Source organism: Trichoderma breve, chromosome 2 (genome assembly GCF_028502605.1).
Source record: "Trichoderma breve strain T069 chromosome 2, whole genome shotgun sequence".
In the NCBI taxonomy this organism is placed as follows: domain Eukaryota; kingdom Fungi; phylum Ascomycota; class Sordariomycetes; order Hypocreales; family Hypocreaceae; genus Trichoderma; species Trichoderma breve.
The window spans coordinates 24,699-50,078 of NC_079233.1; the positions used below are offsets into that span (position 1 = coordinate 24,699).

The following is a 25,380-nucleotide window of genomic DNA, read 5'->3' on the forward strand; positions in this document are numbered from 1 at the left end:
CCATGGCGATTCATCTGGCCGACAAGACAGAACGAAACGTTCAGTGGTGGAAATAAGCGTCAGGAAAGAAGGCCGTAGAGTACTGTGAGAATGTATCTACACTACGGTGGATTGCCCTCAGAACTCAGTATTAGTATGCCAATGCGCAGAGAAATAGCAATGAATTGAAACCTATTATTAATACAGAATCCTGGAAATAATATTAGTTTCTGTCTTAAAGAGCAGGTCTTTATGGTATTACTAAGCATAAATATTCACTCATATAACTTGTTCCTCACGGAACGAGTTCTCTCGTCACCACACAGCTATTACTAACCTTTTTGCACTCCACGACGTGACTGCTCTGCTGTGGCAGTTTATACGGAAAACTTATTTTTGGTACTAAATTCTGCTACTTCTTCTTCAAATTTCTCAGTATCTTACATTCCATATTTGCTGCAGCAGGCAGTGAGCTCTTCTCCTGCTGCATCCTGTGGCTATGTCCATACCCTTCACTTACCGGAACTCGACATGTTCATCACACTAAAAACGTCCAAAATCCAAGATGCCATCGGTATGGAACAGGTTGCATCAAGAAATGCAGACTCTTCGGCTGCCGGAGGAGCCAGTGAGATCCGCGAAAATCATGCCGTCCCGATTAAGAGATCAGCTTGTTTGGCCTGCAAGATCAAAAAGGTACGCATTTGCATTCGCAGCAGTGCTGTTATTAATGAGCGCGGCTGGATGTGTGCTGATATGAAATGGTCAAAGGTCCGGTGTACAGGCCAGCGTCAACGTTGTGACCGGTGTCGCAGTCGCGCTATACGGTGCATTATGCCAACACTTCAGAAGAAAGTTATCCGCAAAGCAGGGTTGCTGGATGGTTTGACTCAAGGAGTAACAAGATCACCTACAGATCAGAGTGTTGAGGCGAAGAGATTGCAAGAAGACTCGACGATTAATCAGCCGCTTACGGCGGAGCAAACAATGACTGGAGTACAGGATACTGCAGGTAAGTATATTGACTCGGGGCATTATCAACACGGAACCTGACATGTGTATCTTGAACGCGCCGAAGCGCCAGGCTCGGCGACGCCTTTGCATGCCACTGATTGTAGTGCTGACTTCGGACGTGTCTGCGCTGCTCCGACTTCTAGTTCGTTGCTAACATCACCTCTGCAGTCTACGGGATTAACGCCTTCGACGCGACAAGTCACCCCGCCAATTCTAGAATCCGGCGGCATTCCAGACTCTTTTTGCAGCTATAAGACCTGCTGCTGTATGGAGAATAGCGCCACTGTGTTGCAACGTTTAGAAGACGACGAATTCCATATCACCGAACTCTCGATCGAGGGGGTGGTCCAGCTGCAGAAATGGGTTATGTTTCAGTGTTGTTTAGCCCTGGACTGTCCGATATGCTGTTTGCTCCCTCGAGTACAGGCCCTCATTGTCGTCATTTGCGACCGTCTTACCGAAATATTTGAGTGTCTCTGTAAAAGACTCCACAACTCAGCTGCAGGACTCAATGAGCTTGAAAGTCTGGAGAGCCAACCTCTCCCTTCAACATCAATCGTTACAGGTAGTTCGTCAATCAATCGTCACTCACAGCTATATTGTAGCTCAACTCGAGGACCGGCAGAGCTAGCATCATGCAATTCTGCCATTTTCTCTAATATTCACGGGGAGAATTACATACCCCAAGAGCAGCTGCACATGATGCGAGGTCTATTGAATATGCAGATAGAACATTTTCAAAGCTTGCTGAAACGCGTAAATGGCGTGAGTCAAGTCTCAGGGAGTGAAGCGCGCCAGGCAAAAGTGAAAACAATGATGGCAAGGTTGGATATAGCGGATACTAAGATAAACCATGTTCTCTCTCTAGTGTTATAACTGATCCGCGTGTAGCCATGCTGGACCTATGGGATGGGGTAGTAGAATGAAGGATTTGAACCATCAAACGGTCCATTTATTCCTATATGCTACGTGATTCGCTTTCTCCTCAAGCCACAAGCTATAGAGCTCGAAGAAGAAAAAACACTGTGAAATATGTTGCTAATATTTGCGACTGGAAGCCGTTCGTTTGGTCTATTTACAAATCACAGGGGACGAAGGTGTCTCGTCATCATTTCCGGACAAGTTGCCTATTCAATCTCTCTGGCTCACCATTTCCGAGAAAGTTGCCCAATTCAGCAGCCCCAGAATGTTCCGAGATACTCCGTCTCCGCCCTCCCAGATATTTCCGTGCAAATTTCCCGATCCGGAAGACGGTTCTGCAACCTAAATCTGCAATAAGCGAGCCATTGTGTTCATTCTTTTCCAAAATCCCTTGATTACGAACACTAGTTTATGTGATTGTTAATGTTCCTTCAAAGACTGCGAATCCCAACTTGAGACATGTAAGTAGAAGTGATGTAAACCCTGGTATGGATCGCTGAACATTTGGAAGTGGGACAATGCCGCCATGCGACGAACTATATAATAGGCGCAACATACCACTCAGAAGCGTGATATAGTCAAGAATTAGGAAACCCGAAAATAGCAAAACTCTGCCTTAGTACTTGTCACCCTTCAGAACGGTTCAAGGCTTATGGATGAGTCGAAGATGTCGATACAGATGTCGCAAACGTATAAATCACCAGGAAGTAGCGATGGAGGTGAATTTTTTCTCTCTTCCCCAGATACCGACAACAACCAGGTGGCGGGTACCGATCCAGCTCCTTCACCAAGGCAAATTCATGGCCTGTCCGTAAGTTCTATCTTGGAGTTCTGTGTGTTGCGCCTGGCTAATATAATCATCTTCATTAACAGTGGGCCATGGTCGTGATCGCAATCCTTTCCAGCATCTTTCTATATGCTTTGGACAATACTGTTGTTGCTGATGTAACACCTGTAAGGTCATCCAAATGACAATTCCCCGCCTATTTCAAGCAAGAAGACGATTAACGAGACTTGGGAATAAGGCTGCAGTAAATGATCTTGGAGACATTGCAGAGCTGCCGTGGCTTTCAGTTGGGTGAGTCAAAAGTCAAAACCTGCAATTCTTAAGCTACCTAGCCGACTTACTCTTCACCACTGCAGATTTCTCCTCGGTGGTACAGCTGTGGTCTTACCTTTTGGCAGATTATATGGGCTTTTTAATGCGAAATGGCTTTACATTTTGTCTTCTGTACTCTTCAACATTGGCTCAGCCCTCTGTGGCGCAGCTCCCACTATGAAAGCCCTCATCGTTGGCCGTGTTCTGGCTGGGATGGGCGGCAACGGCATGTATTTAGGAGTTATGACCCTCCTATCCGTCAACACGTCTGATAAAGAAAGGCCAGGCTATCTAAGCTTCGTGTAAGTGGATAGTGCTCGTTTGACTTCTTTAATGGTTAACATGGATGTTAGGGGCTTAATCTGGGGCATAGGCACTGTCCTTGGACCAGTGGTTGGCGGCGCTTTTGCAGAATCGAAGGCCACATGGCGATGGGCCTTTTATATGAACCTGTGTGTAGCAGCACTTTTCGCGCCTGTTTATATTTGGCTGATTCCTTCATTCAAACCACGACCTGGGGTCAAAGTTGTTAGTCTGCTTTGTGCATTCGACTTCTTTGGTACCATCCTAAGTGTCGCTGCCATCATGTCCCTTTTCATGGCCATCAACTTTGGCGGTGCGCTGTATGCATGGGGAAGTGGCCAAACAATTGCCCTATTCATCACGTCGGGCGTATTGTTTCTTGGCTTCGGCATTCAGCAGCACTTTTCACTATTCACCAGTGTGACTGATAGAATATTTCCCTGCCAATTTCTAGGCAATTTCAATGCCGTACTCTTGTATATCTGTGCGTCGGCAATCAACACCTCCGCGTTCGTCCCCATTTATTATATCCCTCTATACTTTCAATTTACTCGTGGTGACGACGCGATCAAATCGGCAGTCCGCTTACTGCCGATGATTGTCACTTTAAGCGCTCTTATACTCTGCAATGGGCACCTAATGTCAAAGTTCAGCTACTTTCAGCCATGGTATACGGCTGGAAGTGTGTTAACAGTCATCGGCGGAGCTCTACTCTGTAAGTCACTAGTCATCATAATTGGAATGCGGGTAATAATGCAAGGCAGATCGAGTTACACCACAAACATCCTCTGCTAGTGTTTATGGCTTTGAGGTATTGGTTGGTGCCGGGACAGGGTGTTTTGTTCAAGCTGGATATGCTGTGATACAGGCTGTGGTATCTCCAACCGACCTAGCATATGCCATCAGTTTCATGATGCTCGGTAAGCGCAGTCAATACACCTTATTTACAATGAAATGGTCTGACAGGCTTTAAAACTCGATAGCCCAGCTTGGCGGAATTGCACTCGGTCTGTCCATTGCGGGATCCATCTTCATCAATAAGTCGCTAGCAGGTCTTTCATCGGTCCTACCCGACATACCTCGGTCACAGCTTCAGTTTGCAATTGCGGGCACAAGTGGTGACTTTATCAGATCTCTTCCGGATGCACTCCGTGACCAAGCAATTGCGTCTATCGTGGTGGCCCTTCGGAGTGTATTCGTGCCTGTCTTTGTGGGAGGCGCAGTCTGTTTAGTCGTTTCGGTTTTCTTCACGGTACGTGTTGATCCAACGCAAATTTGTCGTTCAAAAGATGGAACTCAGAACTGATAGTTTAGCAAATAGCAACGAAAACTCTTCAAGGACGTCCAAGCAATCGCCGCATGATTCGATCCCATCCGCCTTATAATACCAGCCTGGACTTGGGACTATAACCCCATTCCGCACCAAACTCAGACTAATTCGTCTAACCATACTGATTTCCGTAAACCAGTATGTACACGCAGTGGAAGCGTATCAGGCACTAACAGATAGCTCTTATCGTTGGATTCTTCATAAAAAAGTTTTATGCTTCATAATTTGCCAAAATGAACGACTGTATCACGTACCCTATACGGGATGGATAGTATAACGATAACCCAAAAAAGGTAACACATACAAAGACATCACAGCGAGGCATAATAACTGCTGAAAACATCATGGCCGCGGTCGTTTGGACTGTGTTTTAAGTAATGATCCTTGTATTCGAGTATAAATGTGTTCTATCGAAGATTCTACAAGTAGTACATAGTAGTGCAAAAAGCCACCACTGCATGTAGGAAGCGTGCATTAACGGTTGTCAGAGAACGGGACAACGTCACTATTGCCAATTAGGGCAGTTCATTGATGGTATGAGCAAAATATCTAGTGTAGCCTGTGAGCAGCCGCATTCCCCCCCCCCGATGATTCCACTGCAGCCGGCTCACTTGCCATGTCAACGATTCCTCATAGCTATTCTTACTTTGTATCCGGTATCACCCTCTGTTTCTTGTTGTTCTTGCCTTTCTTACTGTGACAAACGCATTCAACAAATCTTATAGGTCCAATTAGTACTTGAGCTTTAATTGAATTCACCACATGGGAACTCGCTAGCTTCATACATAGCGATTTCGATCTGACGTACAGCCGGATGCATAGCCCTGCTATTAAACAGGGCGAACATGTTATCGTCGCGACTTACGGCGCATGTAACTAGTTGAGAGATGCTAGCAAATGAGCGTTATCACCGAGATAAACATTTACAAGACCCTGCAAATGATGCGCGTATCAGCCCAATTCCCAGGTATTGGACCTATGCGTGCTTCTAGTCAGTAGTCGTTAAGATGATCATTCCCTGTAGACTGAGCTTTCGGATGATTGGATAGGCTGTTCGCACGGGCTGTATTGTTTAGTTGCATTTAATCTACCTGGATTGTCGCCATTGAGAATGCCTTTCTGTGAGATAAGGCAGGTCAGCAGAAAAAATAAGGATAAGTCGTGTTTTGTAGCTACTTTTGTGTATGTCTGGCTTATTGTCCATTTGCACGTCTTTGTATATCAGATTAATGTTCACGTAAATTCTAATTGACGATTGCTTGGACCTCTCCTTATACTATGAAGGTTCGTATCTAGCGGGGCATGGTCTACTCCTCAGAACCAGCTTAAAACTTCTGCATAGCAACAACATCAGAAGACTGAACATAATCCTCGAAATCCTGAATTTGCTCCTGAAGGTCATCAGTAGACACTTTTTCATCCTCAACAACTAGATTGATCTGCAGCTTCTTGATGCCGAATCCAATGGCTACTAGCTTAGATTGACCCCATACCAAGCCATCCTTTTCAATACCACGAACAGCCGCCTCGAGGGCAACCATATTGGTATCATCATCTGCAAAGCTAGTCAGTTCATATTGAATCAACTGCCTGCCGAAAGTCCAAACTTCTATGAGTAGGCAAAACTCGAAGAGCTGAATACAGGTCAAGATTGTGACATACCCCAAGGTTTCACGTCCAGAGTAACAAGAGACTTAGCAGCGGGCTTGACTTTGCCCTCTCGCCTCTTGCGGTACTCAGCTAGACGTTCCTCGCGGATACGGACTACTTCTTCATTCTCATTCTCATCGTCACTACTGAACAAGTCGACGTCATCATTATCATCATCAGCTGCAAGAGCCACAGAGAAGTTCGCGGTGATCTCAGTGACCTCCGGACCATAGACAGTATAGGGTTTGGTGGCATCTCCACTAAGGGTAGAAAATTCGCTTTCAAAAGTGGCGATATGTGTGAACCATCGAGCGGCATGGGGGTACTTGGCAATATCGGGAGAACTCTTGAGAGCCTTGAAACAGGCAACATCGGCTTGTGTGGGAGCGTGGCTATTCACGATAATGAAACTTTAATAAGTGGGATTTATCGGGAATACTGGGAGGGAATTAAACATACCCGGTGATATAAGAACGAGTCAGCAACCAGTTATTAAGCACTGCATCGTTGTCAGCAAAGCAGAATGCTTCATGATGGACGTTTTCGGCTTGTACAACAGCTTACCAGTAAGGCCAGTGCCGGCTGGGAGATTAGAAAAATCCATAATGTCGTAAACGCAGATGAAACGATCAAAAGTTAACAACGGAGAAGATTCGATAATTTAAGTTCTAATGAAAGGAAGGTGGCAGGATTTTGGTACTTATTTAAGCAACAGACATCACGCCTCCCCCCCAACCTATCCTATTTGCTGCCATCGAACCCCACCGCTACAAACCTATGAGTCACAGGTAATCGAGCCCAACGACCCTTACATAGCATACAACCGTTGGATAGTTATTAATGCCTCCATATATGCTGGATTCAATTGTAATTACGATTGAACTAGCTCTAATCCTGATATCTTGCCCTGTTTAAGCGAATTTATCCAGTTTGTCTAGCGCTGAGGACGAAGCCACCGTGTAAGGCATAGCTGTCAAAGGGGCTTCACTTCCTTCGCTCTTGGAAACAGAAGGCCGACGAATAATCGCTAAGGTTGAGTTACTTGTAGTATTATTGCGTAGCTCGTCGTGTTTCAAATAGCCCAAACGGATATTTGCGGAACTGTAACCCGACACACTGGCAGCCGACTTATCTTGACGAAAAAAAGTGTATATGGAGTGTGAGATGGCGACATTTGCGGCGATGATACCTAAAAAGAGTTCAAGGTTGGACCAAATCGCCGATATTGCGTAATCCCCTGCCGTTCGTTCTGTTAGGTGGGTTGATGTAGAAGAGGTCCCGAGGATTTAAGGGAGATGATTTACATACAGCTGAGATCGATTGTCACCAGGCCGAGAGAAGCGGCCCTAGCCACACCGAACGCTGTAGCGCTACCACAGACAACTTAGCTATGATTAAGGATCATGAATAAAGCTCCGAGGTTGTCACAATGGGCTTACAGGAGACCAAGGCTCATTAAGCCACACACAGCGATTTTGGTATGCATCTTGATACCAACGCCCCACACAACATACAAAGGAAGCAACGAACAGAGTATGTCAGTTGCGACTGAATATGCTATTGCGAAGGACATAAGATGTTAGCGGCTTCTACCAGTATTACGAAATCTACTTCAACTTTACCTATGGTAAGATATATAGCATATATGCGAATCCTTGTATCCCAGCACTTCCCACCTTTTTGGGTCCAGTACACGGATGGGGGAGAGCATTCTGCCACGAGAATGAAAATAGAACCAAAGTTGGTAGCGAAGAGCCCTATGACCACGGCATAAAGGGTTCGGCGGACTTTTGGTTCGTCCCTAAGACGTATGATCAAGAATAAAATGGATGACTTCAGAAAACACACACTAGCAAAAAGCAGAATTTGTGCGTACCACCCCAGCATATTGTTATTGATGTAGTCGGACTCGCTAATATACCAACGGTGGCGGCCGTTGTGATAAACTGCAACTTGTACCACTTGAATGGCCATTCGAGCAAGTGCTAAAACACTAACGATAATGATGCAGTAGTCATCCAAGCCCTGCGCATTGAGAGAAAAGCGAGTGTAGATCCTCAGGCTAGTCGTTAGAAGCATAAAGCCAGTCAGAATGCTCGTAACGACAATGAGTGTAATTCCGATATTCCGGTTCGGTGGAAGAGGATCAGGTGGTGGTGTGCGAGTCATGATGACTGATCTTATCACACTCGCAGAGATTAAGCATATAAAAATGTAAAGCCGTATTTGGGGTCATATGCGCACCTTATCAATCGACGCACAGCACCTATAATAGAGAACGAGCTTTGCTGTCCCCTGAATGATCCTCGCTGGCAAAGGTGCCCTGGAGCTACCTTTTCTGTATGACTTGGATCAGAAGCTTGGACAGTTAAATGGTACAGGGAAGCCTGCGCCATAGGCTATTCCGCTAAAAGCCATTGGTCTTATGTATAAGTGACTGCAACTACTCGTACAGCATTTGGCAACCTGCGACCTGGGGGCTCGAGGTAAGGTATCGTTGATGTTGGTTGCAAATTCTTGGCGTCGTTTTCTTCATGGAGGTAAGAAATTGAGGTCGTTGGCCCGTTGCTAATCTGCATTCTACGCTTGAAACAGATGGAAGACACGTACAAGCTCATGGCGGAAGGATTCATGCTGAGGAGACTGCATGGTCTTGTCATTCCGGATTCCCCGATCCTTGTTCCGTAGTAGCAAAGGTGACACGCGATTCCCTACAGCTTTTAAGGCTGTTGGTTTACCCATGCTAACTCTGGACCCATGACAAGGGTTCTTAACCAGTGTGCATCCCCAGACCCTGGTCTCGGGGCCAAGATGTCCCTTTCGACAGCAGGGTTCACTTCGGTTAGAATGGCGAAATCAGAAGAGTTCCGCGCCGAATACGAGTAAATGGGCGTTATTCTTTCTCCTCTATGGAGTAGAAGTGTCAAGATCCGAAATTGCCCGGAGCTGTTGGTCGATTCTGAACGGCACATTTAGGCAATATGCAGCGAAGTTTTTGTGTGTGTTGTTCGAATGTAACACAAAGGCGGTGTGGTGTTTCGTTATAGTCTTTTGCACCTATTGCAGCGCAGACTATGAAGAACGTAGATATCCTGTGATTTATCATTGGAAGTGGGTTTTGTGGGCTATCGGGAGATTGTATATATCTGTGAATGCTCAAGCTGTTTTCTTTCGCCTCTTTTTGCTTTAATCTCCCCCGGGCTCTATTAGGTTCAACAACGTTGTTATTAACGAGAATGACACGGTCGATCTTGAAAGCCTGGCTCGTGGCTGCTGTGGCCGCCTCAATTGCCACAGCTGGTTCCAATTCCGATCAACTTCAAGTTTATGACTATGTATGTTCAGCGCTATCTTGAAAAGTCTTCATCTTCTAGTAGACTCGCCATAAACCAGAATTGTAGCCGCTGACACTTTATTGTAGGTGGTGGTGGGAGGAGGCACAGCTGGCTCAGCACTAGCGACTAGGCTAAGCCAAGGCCTGCCAGATAAAACCATCCTGCTGATCGAGGCCGGCCCTGAGGCGTTGGACGAAGATCGCATAAATATCCCCGGTATGAAGGGGTCGACGCTCGGCACTCTTTATGATTGGAATTTTACGACTGTACCGCAAACTGGACTTAATGGGCGAGTTCTCGGAGCCAACAGAGGCAAAGTGCTTGGAGGAAGCTCAGCATTGAACTTGATGACATGGGATCGATCCGCCGCTGAGGAATACGACGGCTGGGAGCAACTCGGCAACCCATCTTGGAACTGGAAGAATATGATCGCCGCAATGAAGGACGTGGAGACCTTTACCGGTATCAACTCATCCAACTATGGCGACCAAGGAGTTGGCACCAGTGGACCAATCCATACCATAATAAATAGGGTTATACCCGCGCAGCAGGAGCTCTGGTTGCAATCTATGGCTGATCTAGGGATCCCGCATAACTTGAATTCCTTAGGTGGCAATCCTATAGGGTATATGAACCAGCCTAGCAACATCGATTCTCGAACATGGACGAGGTCATACGCCGCTAATGCTTATATCCCGAAATCGGGAAGCAACTTACATCTGCTACTAGAGACGCGCGTAGCCAAAGTGAATTTACGGAAGGGTCGAAATTCATATACTGCAACCGGTGTTACGCTGCAAGACGGCACCATTATCAGCGCCAGAAGAGAGGTTATTCTATCTTGTGGCGCTATCCAAAGCCCTGGCCTGCTAGAACTGTCCGGCATAGGTAGCAAGGTGGTGCTATCTAAGGCCGGTATAGATCAGATTATTGACCTTGAGGGTGTAGGGGAGAATTTGCAGGACCACGTTCGGTACCAAGCATCATACCAATTGAAGGACAATTTTACATCGTTTGACATACTCAAGTACAACACCACATATGCGGCCACACAGCTGGCATTATGGCACGCAAACCAGACTTCTTTATATGACTACACTGGTAGTGGATACAGTTATCTGAACTGGCACCAGGTGGTGGGCAATATGGCTGCGAAGCTCAATTCTCTCGCCCAGAATGTGGTACTTTCCCTTGGGTCTGTTGTCGATAAGAAAAAGCTACAGTACATTGGATCACTTTTATCGCCGCAAGTGGAAGTCATTTTCTCAGATGGCTACACTGGAGTGAAGGGATACCCTACCGTCGGCTCTCCTCTGTATGGAAAGGGCTTCTTCACGCTTATTGGCGTCGTTATGCATCCTCTCAGCCGCGGCAACATTCATATAACTTCTGCCGATGTCGATACAAAACCGCAAATTGACCCACAATATCTATCTAACGAGTACGACGTGCAGGCAGCTATCGAGGCTATCAAATACTGCCGTAAGATTGCAAACTCGTCGCCGCTCTCTTCAGCATGGGTATCCGAGTTCGAACCGGGGATGGCTGTACAGACGGATGAGGACTGGCGTCAGTACGTTCTCAACACTACACTTTCTATATATCATCCTGTTGGGACATGCGCAATGCTCCCCAAGAAAGACGGCGGAGTGGTAAACCCAGAGCTGATCGTTTACGGCACCAACAATCTGCGCGTTGTGGACGCAAGCATCATACCCGTTCTTCCGTCTGCACACATTCAAACAGCAGTCTACGGCATCGCCGAGCGTGCGGCTCGATTTGTTATACAGAAGTCATAGCTTTATCAGGCTGTATCATGATGAAGATGTTCGGACGGGTGTTGAAACTTTAGCTTAAATATTTATGACTGCGTCGACATCTAATATAACATTGACTCTATGTTTGGAAAGGTAGCCACTATATGAGACTACTCACATTTGCAATATATGTACAGTGGCCAAATTAAATTGAGATAAAACGAGTATATAACCACTTCTCACACCTGTCATGATAAGATGAAATAAGCCGTCGATCACATCATTTGGGGTGCTCCATTGTGGCTGGTATGAGGTCGGTAAATGCGAGTCTGAGTGAACTTCTTGGAGTCATTGACAGCTGAGGCGAAGTCATTTTGCTAAGTCAACTTCTAAAACCACCTTAATAGCTGGCGATTCCATAGCTGGTTGTCACTACCATTGATTGACACTAGAGTCAAGGAACGTCAGTAGCTCCCTTGCATCGCGCAATATGCTAAATCGATATAATATATATAACCGAAAAAACGGTAAACGAAAGTTTATCTTATCATATACTTCACAAATTATCATTTCATTCATAAGCCCCGTACAATTCGCTCAATGTGAGCCAAATCCCCTGATTGCTCGCATAGTTGCCGAAAGAAGGCACCATCGCCTCGCTTTTGGAAAAGCTCAGCGACGGATCCCTGTTCTACAATCCGACCAGAATCCAAGACCATCACACGATCATAATCTGCAATAGTCAGGAGGCGATGGGCGATGGTTAAAACAGTTATTCCATCCGCAATACTAGATCGCAGCCCTGCCTGGATCAAAGCATCCGTGGCATGATCAATGGATGCCGTGGCTTCATCGAGAATGAGAATCCGAGAGCGACGGAGCAGTGCCCGCGCGATGCAAACCAATTGGCGTTGGCCCATTGATAAGGCCGCAGCCGGATGGTCTAGATCTCCAGAGGGTAGAGATTGGAAGAACTGTAACCTTCGTAGCACATCATGAATATCATCGTCCGAATAATGGTTCAACGGATCCAGATTATGGCGCAAGCTGCCTCCAAAAAGAGTAGGATCTTGTGGTACCACAGTTACTGCGCGTCGTAAACGCACCAAGTTCACTGAGGCAATACTTATGCCATCAATCGTGATGCGGCCGGTGTCAGCTTCCACTGCTCGAATAAGGGCCAGCGCCAATGTACTTTTGCCCGCCCCGGTACGCCCGACCACCGCTACTCGTTGTCCACCATGCATATCGAGATTTAAATCAAACAGAGCTGGACTGAGCTCCGGAGCATACCGTGCAGTATATCCTTGGAAACGCACATGGCCGTGGATAGGCCACTGTGGTGACAGGTCGTAGGACGATGGCTCGAGTGGTTCACTCGGCTCACGCTTGATCTCTGTGTATTCCACAATCCGCTCGACTGAGTTAAAGCTCTGCTGAACTATCGCATATAATTGGACAAACCAAAGCACATTATCACTGAAAGTGGCAGCGTAAGTGAGTACAAGGCCAGCAATCCCTGCATTCACAGTTCCTCTACCCAAACCCCAAAGCAAGAAAGTTCCTGTGAGCCAAGAAATTAGAGCGCTCAGAGAAGCGATGCGTAATGTCAGCCATTCTTTAGCCGCCCAATTCAGAACGTAAGGTTGATTGTATCCGTCGATGAAGACGTGATTTTCTTCTGTAAATCGATTTGCGTGTCCATACGCACGCACGCTGACATATCCCGCAAGTGCCTCTCCAAAGTGCTGATACAGTGGAGATCTTTGAACAGACTCAATTCTTTTCAGATCCCGTGCACTGTTGATGTATATAAGAGTGATGATATAATAGGCCAAGCAAATTATGACTGCTGCGGGAATAAATAGAGGTATCGTAATAGAAATTAGTATAATAACTGTGCTCAGCGAACAGAATGTAAAAAATGTGCTCATCGAGTGAGGAGCCACTTCTTGGTCAACTGCTTCCACATCTCTGGAGAAACGATTCGTGATTTGACCAAACGGAATCTTGTCAAAGAATATTAGGGGCGCATGAATAATTGAGTCTAGTAAGCGGTCGAATATTTGAGCTGAGGCTTTGAGTGCTCCAGAGAATGTCGTGAGATCGCGAACAAATGAGACAAGTACGTATGCCACGCAGATGAGACCATACACTGCAAGGTAGTAAACAGATTTCACATGAGACATTGGTGACGTTTCCTCTGCCTCGTCGAACTCGTGAGCCCATACCTTGATCCAGAGGTTTGTTCCGAGAGATGTAATTTGCTGAAGACCAAATGCAAAGAACACAACTGCCCAAAACCACCGCCCCCCCATAGATTTGAGGTAGACTCTTATCACAGACAGAGAAACAGCTCCTGTCATCTGATCTTCGCTGTATATCGATTCATCTTTAGTCTCTGAGACTACATTTATATTTCCAATCCAGCTGTCTGACGAGTCTGTTTCAGAGGCTCCGAGCGAAAGTAAAGGAGATGCAACTATTTGTGGGTGATGTGTAAAGTCTATCGGCCTGAACCCGTGTTTCGCTATTACAGCCAGCGTGTTCTCCCCAGTGAAATCTAATTGCATAAGCTCTGAAGCAGTTCCTTGCCGCTTTACGATGCCATTCTCCAGGAAGACCGCATAGTCGCAATAAGGGAGAACAAGTTGAGAATGATGTGTCGCAAGAATACATGTTCTGCCTTCCATCAAGGGACCTTTAATTGCGTGAAAAAGTATATGTCTTCCAGTACGTGAGTCCAGCGCACTGAGACAATCATCCAAAAGAAGGAATTGAGCGTAACTGTACAATGCTCTTGCTAATGCAACTCTTTGTTTCTGACCACCAGACAAGCGACTACCGCGCTCACCCGCAATAGCAAGATCGCCGTTCTCAAATACCGCGAGGTCGCGGCTTAGGGCCACAGCATCAAGGACCATCTTGTAACGGTGACTTTGGAAGTGCAGCCCAAACAAGATATTAGCTCGAATAGTCTGGTTCATTATCCAGGGCTCTTGTGGACAGTATGCTACATCGCTGATTGAAGTATCATCGCCGATCGGCTGCTCTGCAAGCGGTAGATGTACACGGCCTCGCAGGAGTTCCATCTCCCCCAACAGCGCTAGCAGCAGTGACGACTTTCCTGATCCACTGGGGCCGCAAACTAGATTGAGGCCATTCTTGTGAAATTTTATTTCAAGATTTGATAAACGAAATTCGTGCGTAGGCGGATTTTCAGCTGGTTGAATGTCTTCTCCGGCACCGATACCCACAACGTCTTGGACTGACCATTCAAGGGTAGCATTATCGAAGCCAATCATTCGCGCATCACTTCCCATTAACTGTTCTTCTCGGCTGGTCTCTTTCTCTTTCAAGAACTTCTCAATCCGGCCGATGGAGACCTGTGCCTGAAGAATGAACGATATCATGGACGACATTCTATCCAATGGAATGCGTAAGACTGCGAAGATGGCTAGGGCAGGGAAGGCGACTTTGGTTTCTAACTTTTGTTTTTCGACAATCGTATAGATAAACAACGTTAGAATTGTAGTGATGAAAGGCAAGGAATAGAATACAGTCATGGATATCGACCACCAGAAAAAACGAACCCGCAGCTCCGAGAGCTCAGTCGTTCGCAACAGGCGAATTTTTCTCCGAAATTCCTCTTCCCAAGCGCAAAGTTTGATGACGCGGATGTTGGTAATGAGTTCGTTGCTTGCTTGAACACGAGCATCGGCTGCGCTCAGCACTTTCATTTGCGCTGCTACCTGGCGTTTTGAGACCAAAACATTTAGTGGCAGAAGAGCAATCATTAGCATCACGCCAAGAATGCCACTAGAACCCAGTATGCTATACAGCGATAGAGATGCGACCGAAACCTGGAGAGGGAAATTGACCCATGTGAGGTGCATGTGTGCACTAACTTCACTAACATTAGCCGCATCTACGGCCATTAAATTGAGAATTGTTCCATCGGTAGCATGAATGTCCTCAGAAGAATCGCCTTCCTCCGATGATGATTTTGTAGGCCTTGAGATCCTTTTTTTGAGTACTTTCGAAAATATCTGGTCGATCAGGATAGCCCGCAGTCTTACACTGATTTTGCGACCGAGCCATTCACACTGACAATCTGCAATACCCGTCACGATTCCAGCAACCAGAAGCCCCCCAACACAAAGCCAGGCATTGTTTTGGGACATGGTGCTTGGCGAATCAAGGTAATCAAGAATGTATCGAAGGAGAAACGCCGGGCAGAAGCTGGTTAAGCTAAAGAGAACTGCCCACGCACCCTGATTAAACAAGTCATGTTTTGTAAAGTGATAGAGTCTCCAAACAAGTTTCAGTGTTGCAGGCGTGACTTTACTGAATAGCCGACTTGTAATTCTGGCTGTGTCATCCCAGTTAAGCTCGTGCAGGTCAGAAGTACTCAGATGAGCTCTAAAGGCTTTCCAAATAACAGAGCCTACCCATGAAAAAGTCCAGCGTGATATCAAACTTGCTGAGGTTTCTTCGCTTAAATGAATTGATGCAGAAAGTCCTCCTGAAATGGCTTCCACAATAATATTTGGTGCTGTGACATGGAGCAGAAGAACAAGTGTAAAAAGGACCCCCAAAAGAATATTTACAAGAGCCCTGGCCTTGGCGGGCTGCTCACTGCCAGTCGATAGGACGATAAAGACGAGACAGAGCCAGTATAATATGTAAATCACACTAGAGTGAGATCGAATGCGCTTCATAACTCCTGGTTCCACAGGCAGATTCCATTGCCGTACGCACCACATGACAAGATTATATGCCGACATAAAGAGAAGTCCAAGCGGAGAGATGCTGTCTGATCTTCGTTCCACGAACAAAACGAAGGAAAAGAGTATGGCTGTGATTGCCGCAAGGAGTAAACCTTCAAGGCGGCTGAGCCACCAGCCATGGGTGGCAATTAATGACAGGGCGTTTGCGACAGTTCGCTGATGATTGGTATCAGGATCGGAGCTTGCTAACGGTACAAACCCCTCTGGTTGTCGTCGGAGATGTCGCCAAGATTGGAATGCAGACAACAGCAGCAGCGCCAACGATACGCTTACCGCCGCGAATGGAACTAGGTTTCCCAAGTACTGCTCTTGAACGCAAGTTGAAAACCGGCCATTTTCCCAAAGTGGAACGGAACAAGTAAGAAGTAAAGGAGCCATCTTTTTGTTATAAACGGAGACAGCGATTACAGAACATGAGATATGGGTATATTCTAAGAAGCCGGCGAAATGTTGCGACTGGCGCTATAAGTACTGAGATTTGCTTATGCAGCACTTTAGCAATTGCCAGGGATAAATCCCGTTGCCTTGAGCAAGGCGGATAAAATCCCCAGGCTACCGATATTTGTATTGTCAACTTTAGCTAAATAGATTCCAGGCAACAGCTCATCAGCTGGTTAACATTACGCTCAGTGGGTTTCTATTATAATACCTGAAAGCTTGTTGGGAACAAAGGGATGCTTATATTGGTACTATTTGTTCTTATCTCTGCCTTCGTTCAAGTATCTGAAGCATTACTATACAACGATTGGAATCTTTCAATCATTCTGAAAAGCCTGCCACCTTTGCGCTATTTTCTCACCCTGGCTCGAAAACTTGCATGTAAGTTCAGTGTTGGCTGTGAATTGTGTTGGTTGTGCCGTTACATGTGCCCGCTGATTACAAATAGTCTCATAATGACGGCTGCCTTAGAGCAAACAAATAATAGGGAACTTAGGTAATGATTCTTATTTATGCCGTAGTTCCACACGATAGAGTCAAGATAAGCGGCCTGATACTAGCCCAGCGTTAATATCGAGTCGTGAAAGTAGCTGAAGGCGAGCGTTGGAAAGTGGAGAGGAAAGGCTTTGTGCAGCCACTTCAGGATTATCTCCATCGGCTGACTACAGAGTACAATTGATCAAATTCTTCCAGCAAACCAAATTTTAGTCACTAAGCACAACTTTTTGTATGGATTTATGCTAAAAAAAATTCTTTGTACTCTTTAGGTATTGTTGAACATGTATTTTAATGCACGAAAGAAGTTGGGTTTAGATATACAAATATGCTAAGTACAACAGTCAACTGCAGCCGAATCTTTATCGGTCATACTTTATCTGCTTCCGCCAATGGTATGGCCTGACCTCTAAGGTTGAATTCGATCGGCCGTTCCCGATCGGAATAAGGCAACGGGTGATATTGGATGTTGTGCCAAGAGCAGAGACAGGGCCTTTCACTTAACTGGTCGTCGCAGCTTTTTTACCATTATCCTCGCAATGAATATAACTTTTGGACAACGCTCAATGTATTTGTTACGGAATTGATGAGACTCAAGATTTATGGTGAGATATTGTCCAGCGCTGCCATCAGAGGTTACAAATTTAAGTCTTCCTATTTTTACCGTAGAATATTGCTATTTTTACTATAGTAGTCTGTGCCCGTGCTGAAGGTAATACGCACACGCTACTATTCTCACGAAGCCACACCCAAGCAAAGTACAACACTTGACCATATTATATACATTTTTTAATATGATACAGGACTATAATGTTACAATTTCTTTACCATAGTTAACGAGGAGCTCCCACTTATGTATAAATTATTAAGCTACGAAAACTATAAGAGGATCATTGCTAACATCCGCCATAGCCCCCTTTACAGCGAGACTAGCGATAGCTTCAGCCGCGTTGGAGATCAACTCCAAAACCGATCCCGAGGCCAAGTCTGAAGCTGAGGAAGTTATCAAGATCCTCCCAACCTGGAATTGGCAAGCTGTATGAACTGGCCAGCCCGTGAGAGGTGCTGGCATTAAATTATAAATGCCAGAGATGCGTTTTTAAAAGAAATGGCAATGTAAGATGTCCAGCCGAACCGGGACTTGAAATGAGAGTTATGATGAATAATCCAAGCCAAGACGCAAGATTCGTTAGCTTGGGTTTTGTAACGTCTGATATGAATTGTGGTTCAATGAAAGATCTTGTGGACGAAAGGGGAGGTCTTGTATGGAAGGAAGAAGAAAAAAAGGTTAGCCTAAATATGCTTCCAAAGCTACAATAAATAGGTAGCGTGTAACAGATTTCGTGTAACTAAGCCGCTCTTTTCAAGCTCAGACAGTAAATATATCCACCGGTACTCCGTAGTTCCCGAATATGCAATGCTACACCATATCTGCGTCGGATTGGGTCGCATAAACCCAAGCTTTGACGCTAAGAGTGTACCACTTATACGCTCAGTCACCAGGGTAATACGCTCATTTGCCAAGGTGGGCTACGTTGCCATAGGGGAATGAATGCCAAATAATCCATACCTGATCTCGCATCAATGTGGAGCTTGTATTGTAGTATTTGAAACCACCTGATTCCAGTTACCGGTCATTTAGCTCTAACTGCTACCCAAGATTTGGGAAATCAACCGAGCTATACGGATCCATTAGAGAGTAATAGAGTTATTACAAGGAAACGTAAAGGCGGAGTCGTATTCGCGTCTCGTGAGTTACTTAACCTCTCGCTTGCGCAGCCAGCTAGCGTGTACTATGTAGGTATTCTGGTATTCTGAATTGTGGGTTAGATGTACTCGTCAGTTTATTTGTCCGCTAACCTGACATGATTGATACTTTTTGAGAGGGGAGTCCAGTACGATGGAAGACGCCTTCCAATAGTAGAGTGTTGTAAGCATGCTCTATGGCCACTTGTTCAAGACAGGAGTTTGTAAATATATTCGGGATACGATACCTGTTTCGAGCAATCAAACCACCTAAAGATACAATATTCGAGTCTGACAATTGCGGCTTGGAAAGTGGAACCCACAGGATTCTTTCAACGACGATCTCTTGCTAGGCAGCCGGCTCGGAACTCCCGATCGAGTACTCCAAGAGTAAACAAAATCCTTCAGCGGGGATGATCATCAGGCTATACTAGGATAGGAAGCTATGACAAAATTGAAACGGGCCGCGAGATGGTGTTTAAGCATATTATGGGGTAAACGTTCATGCTCGCAGCCTTAGGCCGCATGTTTCCTTGCCTCCAGATATAAAAACTACCAGTCTCCCTGTCAATGCTGCTGATGATTGTATTTATATCACCTTGTCCAGCATTAGCCCGCTATTAAGAATGTTTTCCTCAAAAATATTTCTAGCTTTACTCATTCCTCTCGGAGTTCTAGGCACTCCTGCCAGTCTCGATCAACGATCACCCGGCATCGTGACTCAGGCTGGCTCGCCTAATGTTATAGACACAAATGGAGTATATATTCGGGCAAGCTCCACCAACAATGGAGGTTTGATTGCGGGTTATACCGCCCATGAAAACAACCAAAGCATTCTTAGGCTTGCTGGCTCCAGTGATGGCGGTACTTCATGGCACTTTGTTGGCGAAGTCTACCGTGCCGATTCAACTGCTCATGACGTTGATAACGCTATGCCCCTGCAGCTTCCCAGTGGACGTATCGTATACGCCTATCGAAACCATGATCGCTCAGGAGGCTCTTACACATATTACCGAATTACTGTTTCATACTCCGATGATGGTGGCGCCAGCTTTCTTTACCTATCGACCGTGGAGCAGCAAGCAGCCACCCCAGGTACCCCTAATGGCCTCTGGGAACCTTTTCTCCGTCTTGCTGCAGACGGTTCGCTACAGTGCTACTACTCCGCTGAGAACAATGCTAATGACCAAGATGGCTACATGAAGCGCTCCACTGACGGAGGGCTGACTTGGTCGAACTGGATCAAGGTCTCTGGAGGTGATCGCACATCGCGCGATGGAATGATTGGCGTCGCGAATATCAATAATTCTGGTAATCTAATGTGAGCTTACACTGCCGTCTGTTAACAATGATACTGTTGTAAACTAATAATAATTCGTATAATTAGTGCCGTTTTCGAGAATACAGAGTCAGGTCCCTTCTCTATCGACTATGTCTTGTCGCATGATGATGGTAACTCATGGGGACAGCGAGCGCGTCTCTATACGGCGCGCAATGGGAAGAATGCAGGGGCTCCCCAGGTTGTCAATGTTGGTGGCACCCTCGTTACAAGCTTTATGACAAACGAGGATGTGGCCGGCACCGGTGGCAATGGTATCGATGGAGCCCAGATGAAAGTTGTTACTAGCACGGACGGAGGCTCTACCTGGAGCGGAACCACTATCACTGGTGATGCGGGCTCGCACTGGCCCGGGCTGTATACCGTCGATCAAACGCATTTCCTCGCACTCTATACTAAAGATGGCTTGGGAGCAGTCAGTCAAGAGTACCAACTGGTCAATTGAGTACGGTCTACATGGAGCGATTTAAATACACATTTCATGAAGCAGTACGATAATACACAAAGTCGCAGTTATAGTAACTCAATTGTAGCACTATCTGTGTTTGTGTTATGACAGCAATTGCGCTATTGATAAGGAGGGGGCTCACGATGTGCAATCATTACATTTAAGATTTAGTTTCTGGCAGCCAAAGAAAATACTTGGAGACTACCTCAGACATATTAACGATAGGAACAAACCCATTTATTGCTGCGTCAGCCCGCAAACATTCTCCCTAGTCAACCGGTTTCAGTGGCGACTGAGCTTGCAGTTGAGCAAGGTGAACCATTTAGTCTCAAGTTTTCCCAGTCGCACTGCACAAAGTCACGTATATCCCGTCAGTCTTTTGTCCTTTTGTATGTTTCGTCGTGATGTTTGTCTGTCCATGGGCGACATTGAGCCATATGATGCTCTGTTTCTCTTCTCAATGACGTCCATGTGGAGTCTTGATCTCGAGATCGGCGTACAGGAGTGAGGTTAACCTCGTTTTTCCGTTGGCCGCTGTAGCTGTTGATTTGCCAGAAATATCCCGAGGGCCAGCTACAACGCACGACGATACGAGGATGTGAGTCTTCAACTTACACTAATGGTGGCTATATACGTAATCCAATTGCACAACAATGTTCCGAGCCTAGCACTGAACATAAGATCTCATTATGTTTCTTTATTTGAGCCTCATCTAAATCTAGATCCGGATCCATGCTTAGTGATTGGTCGCTTGATTAGATGTGTGCTTGGCTTAACGCCGCATCGCCTCCCGAAGCAACAGCCCGCGCGGGATGGGAGTACGGTTTTAGATGCCGCGACACACCTAGGCCGGCTCGTAGCATCTGATCCACTGCGGAGGCATCGCTTACTTGCAGAGGAATCGCCGCTAATGTTCTTTTCCAGTCTGATGCAACATGGAACAGCACCTAATCGCATTGTTCCTCGTGTATTATACAGACTGTTCTGAACAATTTTCCTCATGTAAGCATGTAAGTGAAGCGATCAGCAATCTTCATATGAACGAGAATTTCGATTGACAATATGAGTCACGCGAGCGAATTGAAATCTGCGATCCAAGTCGATTTAAGTGGACCGAGTTGCCGAGTTGCCATGTTTTCCGCGTTTTCCGTTGTGTGCGCCGGCCGATAAGAGTTTTTTCTCTCTGTTTTTGCACGAGTCGAGTTTCAAGATCTTTCTTATCTGTCCATTACTTCCTTTTTCTTTCTTTCTTTCTTTCGTTTTCTCATTTCTTCATTTTTATTTTCGTTTTTGCTTCCCCTCTTTTTGCCTCCGCGCGAATGAGTCTCGTTCCCTCCATCCAACATTGCACCGATGGAGAAGGCCGAGAATGACACAGCAACTGATGGCTCTAAGCCCACGTTAGAGAGCCAAATCTCAGAAGGGGTTGTGGCGCCCCCTAGCGGGTTCATCGCTCGCGTCAACCAGCGAATTCTCAGCCTTAAGCATTTCGAGGCTCGCGGAATCGAGCGAGTGCCAGTCACGGAGCGATTAGAGAAAGTTGGTGCCTCCAGCTACATGCAGATGACGATGTTATGGTTCAGTTCCAACATCACTGCCAACAACATGGCCGTTGGCATGCTTGGACCACTTGACTATTCTCTAGGCTTCACGGATGCAGCGCTATGCGCAACTTTTGGCGCCATCTTAGGAGCTATGGGAGTTGCCTATATCAGCACGTTTGGCCCAGTCAGCGGGAATCGCACCATGGTATGAAAAGAGTGTTTCCCTTTCCCTCTTCTTTATTTTAACCCTCAGGGCTTGCGTGGGCCAACCCAATAATCTCCCTATGGCTCTGATTGTTTATGCTCTTAGGTTTTGGCGAGGTATTTTATGGGCTATTGGCCCAGCAAGATTTGCACCATCCTGAACATTGTGATTATGTTGGGTTATGGCATGATTGATTGCCTTGTCGGTGGACAAATCCTATCCGCAGTCGCTGATGGCCACCTCACCGTCATTGTCGGCATCATCATAATTGCCGTCATTTCCTGGATTATTGTGCTTTTTGGCATGTCAATCTTCCAGACATACGAAAGGTAGGTAGACTGACTCCCTTTTCTATCGCTTGCCCGTCGAAGTTAGTGCCTTGGAGATTGACTGAATGGCGCAACTCTAGATGGGCATGGCTTCCGCAGCTCATTGCAGCCTTTATTTTGGTTGGTTCTGCTGGCCCTAAATTTGACACCTCCATCCAGTCAACTGGGAGCACTTCGACCATTAATGGCAACCGCCTCTCTTTCTTCTCCCTTTGCCTGTCCTCGACCGTAGCTTGGGCCCCCGCGGGAGCAGACTTTTACGTATACTATCCCGAAAACACGAAGAAATGGAAGACGTTCGCGATGACGACCGCGGGCGTCGGTCTGGCGATGGCTTTTGCCAACCTCCTAGGTGTTGGCCTTGCTTCTGGCACTTTTACTGACACATCATGGAGCGCTGCAAACGATGTGTCGTCTGGAGCCCTTGTTGTTGCAGGCTACCAAGGGCTGGGAGGGTTTGGAAAATTTCTCGGCGTGATTGTTGCCCTCGGCCTTGTTGCGAACAATATCCCCGGGACATATTCTGCCGCTCTATGTTTCCAAGTGCTAGGTCGATACGGTGCGCGAATACCCCGCTGGATCCTTTCATGTGTTGGTGTTGTCATCTACACTGTATGTGCTTTGGGTGGGCGCAACAACCTTTATGATATCTTTGAGAACTTTTTAGCTCTGATGGGCTACTGGGTTACAATCTTTCTAGTAATCACTTTGGAAGAACATTTGATATTCCGCAAAACCCGCGGGTTTGACTGGACGGCTTGGTCTGATCCAAAACGGTTGCCGCTTGGCCTTGCTGCATTCACAGCGTTTATCATTGGATGGGTCGGAGCAATCCTATGCATGTACCAGATTTATTATGTTGGTCCTATTGCTAAGCTCGCCAGCCCAACTGGCGCTGATCTTGGCATTTGGGTTGGCTGTTCATGGGCCATGATAGTATTCCCCCCTTTGCGCTGGCTAGAAATTCGTAAGATTGGTCGGTAATGAATGCTACCCGCCGCATTTACTGATAAACGAATTTTGCCTTTCATGTTTTACGTTTGTAGCTAATTTGATAGATTGTAAAACACAAATCATTAAGTCACAGCATCCTCTACAAACCATCTAATTCGCAGGTAGTCAAGACAATCACACGACGAGACTATGATGAATTATGGTCTAATAAACTCAGTGGATCATGTATATGAACATAGCCACTGCATTCATTGTCTCTCCTAAGATACCAATGCATATATAACGTTTACCATCATTGACATTTAATTCTTGAAAGCTTTCGTTCCGGCAGTCTCTTTATCACCGAACCAATCCCAGATATCTTGGAGTAAAAGATCAGGCACCTCGTAGGCGGCAAAGTGACCGCCATGGGTGTGCACATTCCGCCTTATAACGTTTCCTCCACGCTTGGCCCATTCCAATGGCATTCGATAAGTGATATCATAAGGAAATTGACTGATCGCCGCTGGCACTTCCACAAGTGGGAGAGTGCCAAAGTCAGCCGCTTCCAAAGCCCCGTCATTGGCAACCTCTTTGTAGAAACGCATACCGCCATAAGGTCCTTGTATATAATACATCATTGACCAGGTGACAATCTCTTCGGGGGTCCAAGATTTGACTGTTGGGTCAATGACCTCATTCATCAACGCAAAGATCCACATCGCATAGCCCAGCGGAGAGTCTGACATAGCAAAGGCTGCTGTAAGAGGCTGCGTTTCTTGCATGACACGATATCCAGATGCCTGATTGATATATGTTTCCAAAATGTTAATGTAGGCGACCTCATCCGGAGTTGATAACCCCTCCGCAAGCCTGCGGATGTCATTTTCTCCTGGCTGGATGATCCAAAAATTGCTAAGCACGGAGACGACATTCTTTGGGAAAAGATGGGCCTGGAAACGAAGAATAACACCTCCAAAATCTCCGCCCTGGATGACATATTTCTGGTAACCCAGTTGATTCATTAATGCGTTAAAAGCATGAGAAGTTTCGACCGGACCAAACCCCGGGCGCTGAGGTGCCGGAGAAAATCCAAATCCAGGTATTGACGGAGCGACTACATGAAACGCCGGCACAGATCTGTTAGGAGGGTTCGTTAGGTCATCGATGATATTGCTGACTTCCAGAAACGAGCCTGGCCACCCATGGATGAAGAGCAAAGGAATGGCGTCGTCGCGCGGTGAACGGTGGTGAACGAAGTGTAAGGGAACTGGATTCGAGCTGTTTCCGATAATTGGCGCAACAACGGTCGTGAATTGTTTTAACCTTTTCAATTTCCGTTAGTACAGTAATTAAGACAGTCCAACAGCTATTTTAGCTCACTTTCTATTAATAGACGCCTCGGTGGTATTCCAGTCGTATTCATTGACCCAGTAGTCTCGAACGTTGGTGTAATTTTCAGGGCTTGGGCCTTCGCCAATCGCTCCCATGAAGACCGGAGCCCTAGCATGTGCCACTCGAAGTCTTGTGTCCTCAATGAAATTTCGGTCAACACGAATCTCAAACGGCTTGGGCGACTTGTTGAACGTCGCGTTCACGTTTGGGACCGAAAACGCGTCCACTGCGGTGCAGAGGACACTGAGGAGGGTAATGGTGCTCAACGCAATCATTGTGACACTACTAAAGTATTGCTGTAGAGAAAACAACGGCTCTATTACAGGCGAG

General features: G+C 46.3%; 8 protein-coding genes across 8 annotated transcripts; 4 read left to right on the top strand and 4 right to left on the bottom strand.

The window, feature by feature from the left end:
- Positions 1-2,581: 2,581 nt before the first annotated feature.
- T069G_02258 (major facilitator superfamily domain-containing protein) lies at positions 2,582-4,679 on the top strand (the record flags this gene model as incomplete). The annotated part of the gene is made up of 9 exons (XM_056169468.1): positions 2,582-2,725; positions 2,788-2,868; positions 2,940-2,992; positions 3,058-3,315; positions 3,367-3,678; positions 3,736-4,031; positions 4,081-4,236; positions 4,300-4,568; positions 4,638-4,679. The coding sequence occupies 9 exons, from the start codon at positions 2,582-2,584 to the stop codon at positions 4,677-4,679; spliced, it is 1,611 nt and encodes a 536-aa protein (XP_056030360.1).
- A 1,292-nt stretch (positions 4,680-5,971) lies between these two features.
- On the bottom strand, positions 5,972-6,900 carry T069G_02259 (EF-1 guanine nucleotide exchange domain-containing protein; the record flags this gene model as incomplete). The annotated part of the gene is made up of 4 exons (XM_056169469.1): positions 5,972-6,201; positions 6,309-6,688; positions 6,756-6,795; positions 6,861-6,900. The coding sequence occupies 4 exons, from the start codon at positions 6,898-6,900 to the stop codon at positions 5,972-5,974; spliced, it is 690 nt and encodes a 229-aa protein (XP_056030361.1).
- Positions 6,901-7,207: 307 nt separating this feature from the next.
- On the bottom strand, positions 7,208-8,465 carry T069G_02260 (uncharacterized protein; the record flags this gene model as incomplete). Its single annotated transcript, XM_056169470.1, has 5 exons — positions 7,208-7,533; positions 7,605-7,666; positions 7,736-7,853; positions 7,919-8,097; positions 8,173-8,465. 5 exons carry the CDS (start codon positions 8,463-8,465, stop codon positions 7,208-7,210), a joined length of 978 nt encoding a protein of 325 aa, XP_056030362.1.
- Positions 8,466-9,532: 1,067 nt separating this feature from the next.
- T069G_02261 (GMC oxidoreductase domain-containing protein) lies at positions 9,533-11,430 on the top strand (the record flags this gene model as incomplete). Its single annotated transcript, XM_056169471.1, has 3 exons — positions 9,533-9,631; positions 9,718-10,946; positions 10,998-11,430. The coding sequence occupies 3 exons, from the start codon at positions 9,533-9,535 to the stop codon at positions 11,428-11,430; spliced, it is 1,761 nt and encodes a 586-aa protein (XP_056030363.1).
- A 533-nt stretch (positions 11,431-11,963) lies between these two features.
- Positions 11,964-16,154, bottom strand: T069G_02262 (ABC transporter domain-containing protein; the record flags this gene model as incomplete). Its single annotated transcript, XM_056169472.1, has 5 exons — positions 11,964-14,089; positions 14,243-15,251; positions 15,306-15,943; positions 16,028-16,083; positions 16,150-16,154. 5 exons carry the CDS (start codon positions 16,152-16,154, stop codon positions 11,964-11,966), a joined length of 3,834 nt encoding a protein of 1,277 aa, XP_056030364.1.
- Positions 16,155-19,483: 3,329 nt separating this feature from the next.
- On the top strand, positions 19,484-20,641 carry T069G_02263 (uncharacterized protein; the record flags this gene model as incomplete). Its single annotated transcript, XM_056169473.1, has 2 exons — positions 19,484-20,178; positions 20,245-20,641. The coding sequence occupies 2 exons, from the start codon at positions 19,484-19,486 to the stop codon at positions 20,639-20,641; spliced, it is 1,092 nt and encodes a 363-aa protein (XP_056030365.1).
- Positions 20,642-21,997: 1,356 nt separating this feature from the next.
- On the top strand, positions 21,998-23,706 carry T069G_02264 (uncharacterized protein; the record flags this gene model as incomplete). Its single annotated transcript, XM_056169474.1, has 3 exons — positions 21,998-22,393; positions 22,499-22,722; positions 22,803-23,706. The coding sequence occupies 3 exons, from the start codon at positions 21,998-22,000 to the stop codon at positions 23,704-23,706; spliced, it is 1,524 nt and encodes a 507-aa protein (XP_056030366.1).
- A 272-nt stretch (positions 23,707-23,978) lies between these two features.
- On the bottom strand, positions 23,979-25,325 carry T069G_02265 (alpha/beta hydrolase fold domain-containing protein; the record flags this gene model as incomplete). The annotated part of the gene is made up of 3 exons (XM_056169475.1): positions 23,979-24,795; positions 24,847-24,981; positions 25,039-25,325. 3 exons carry the CDS (start codon positions 25,323-25,325, stop codon positions 23,979-23,981), a joined length of 1,239 nt encoding a protein of 412 aa, XP_056030367.1.
- Between the last annotated feature and the right edge of the window lie 55 nt (positions 25,326-25,380).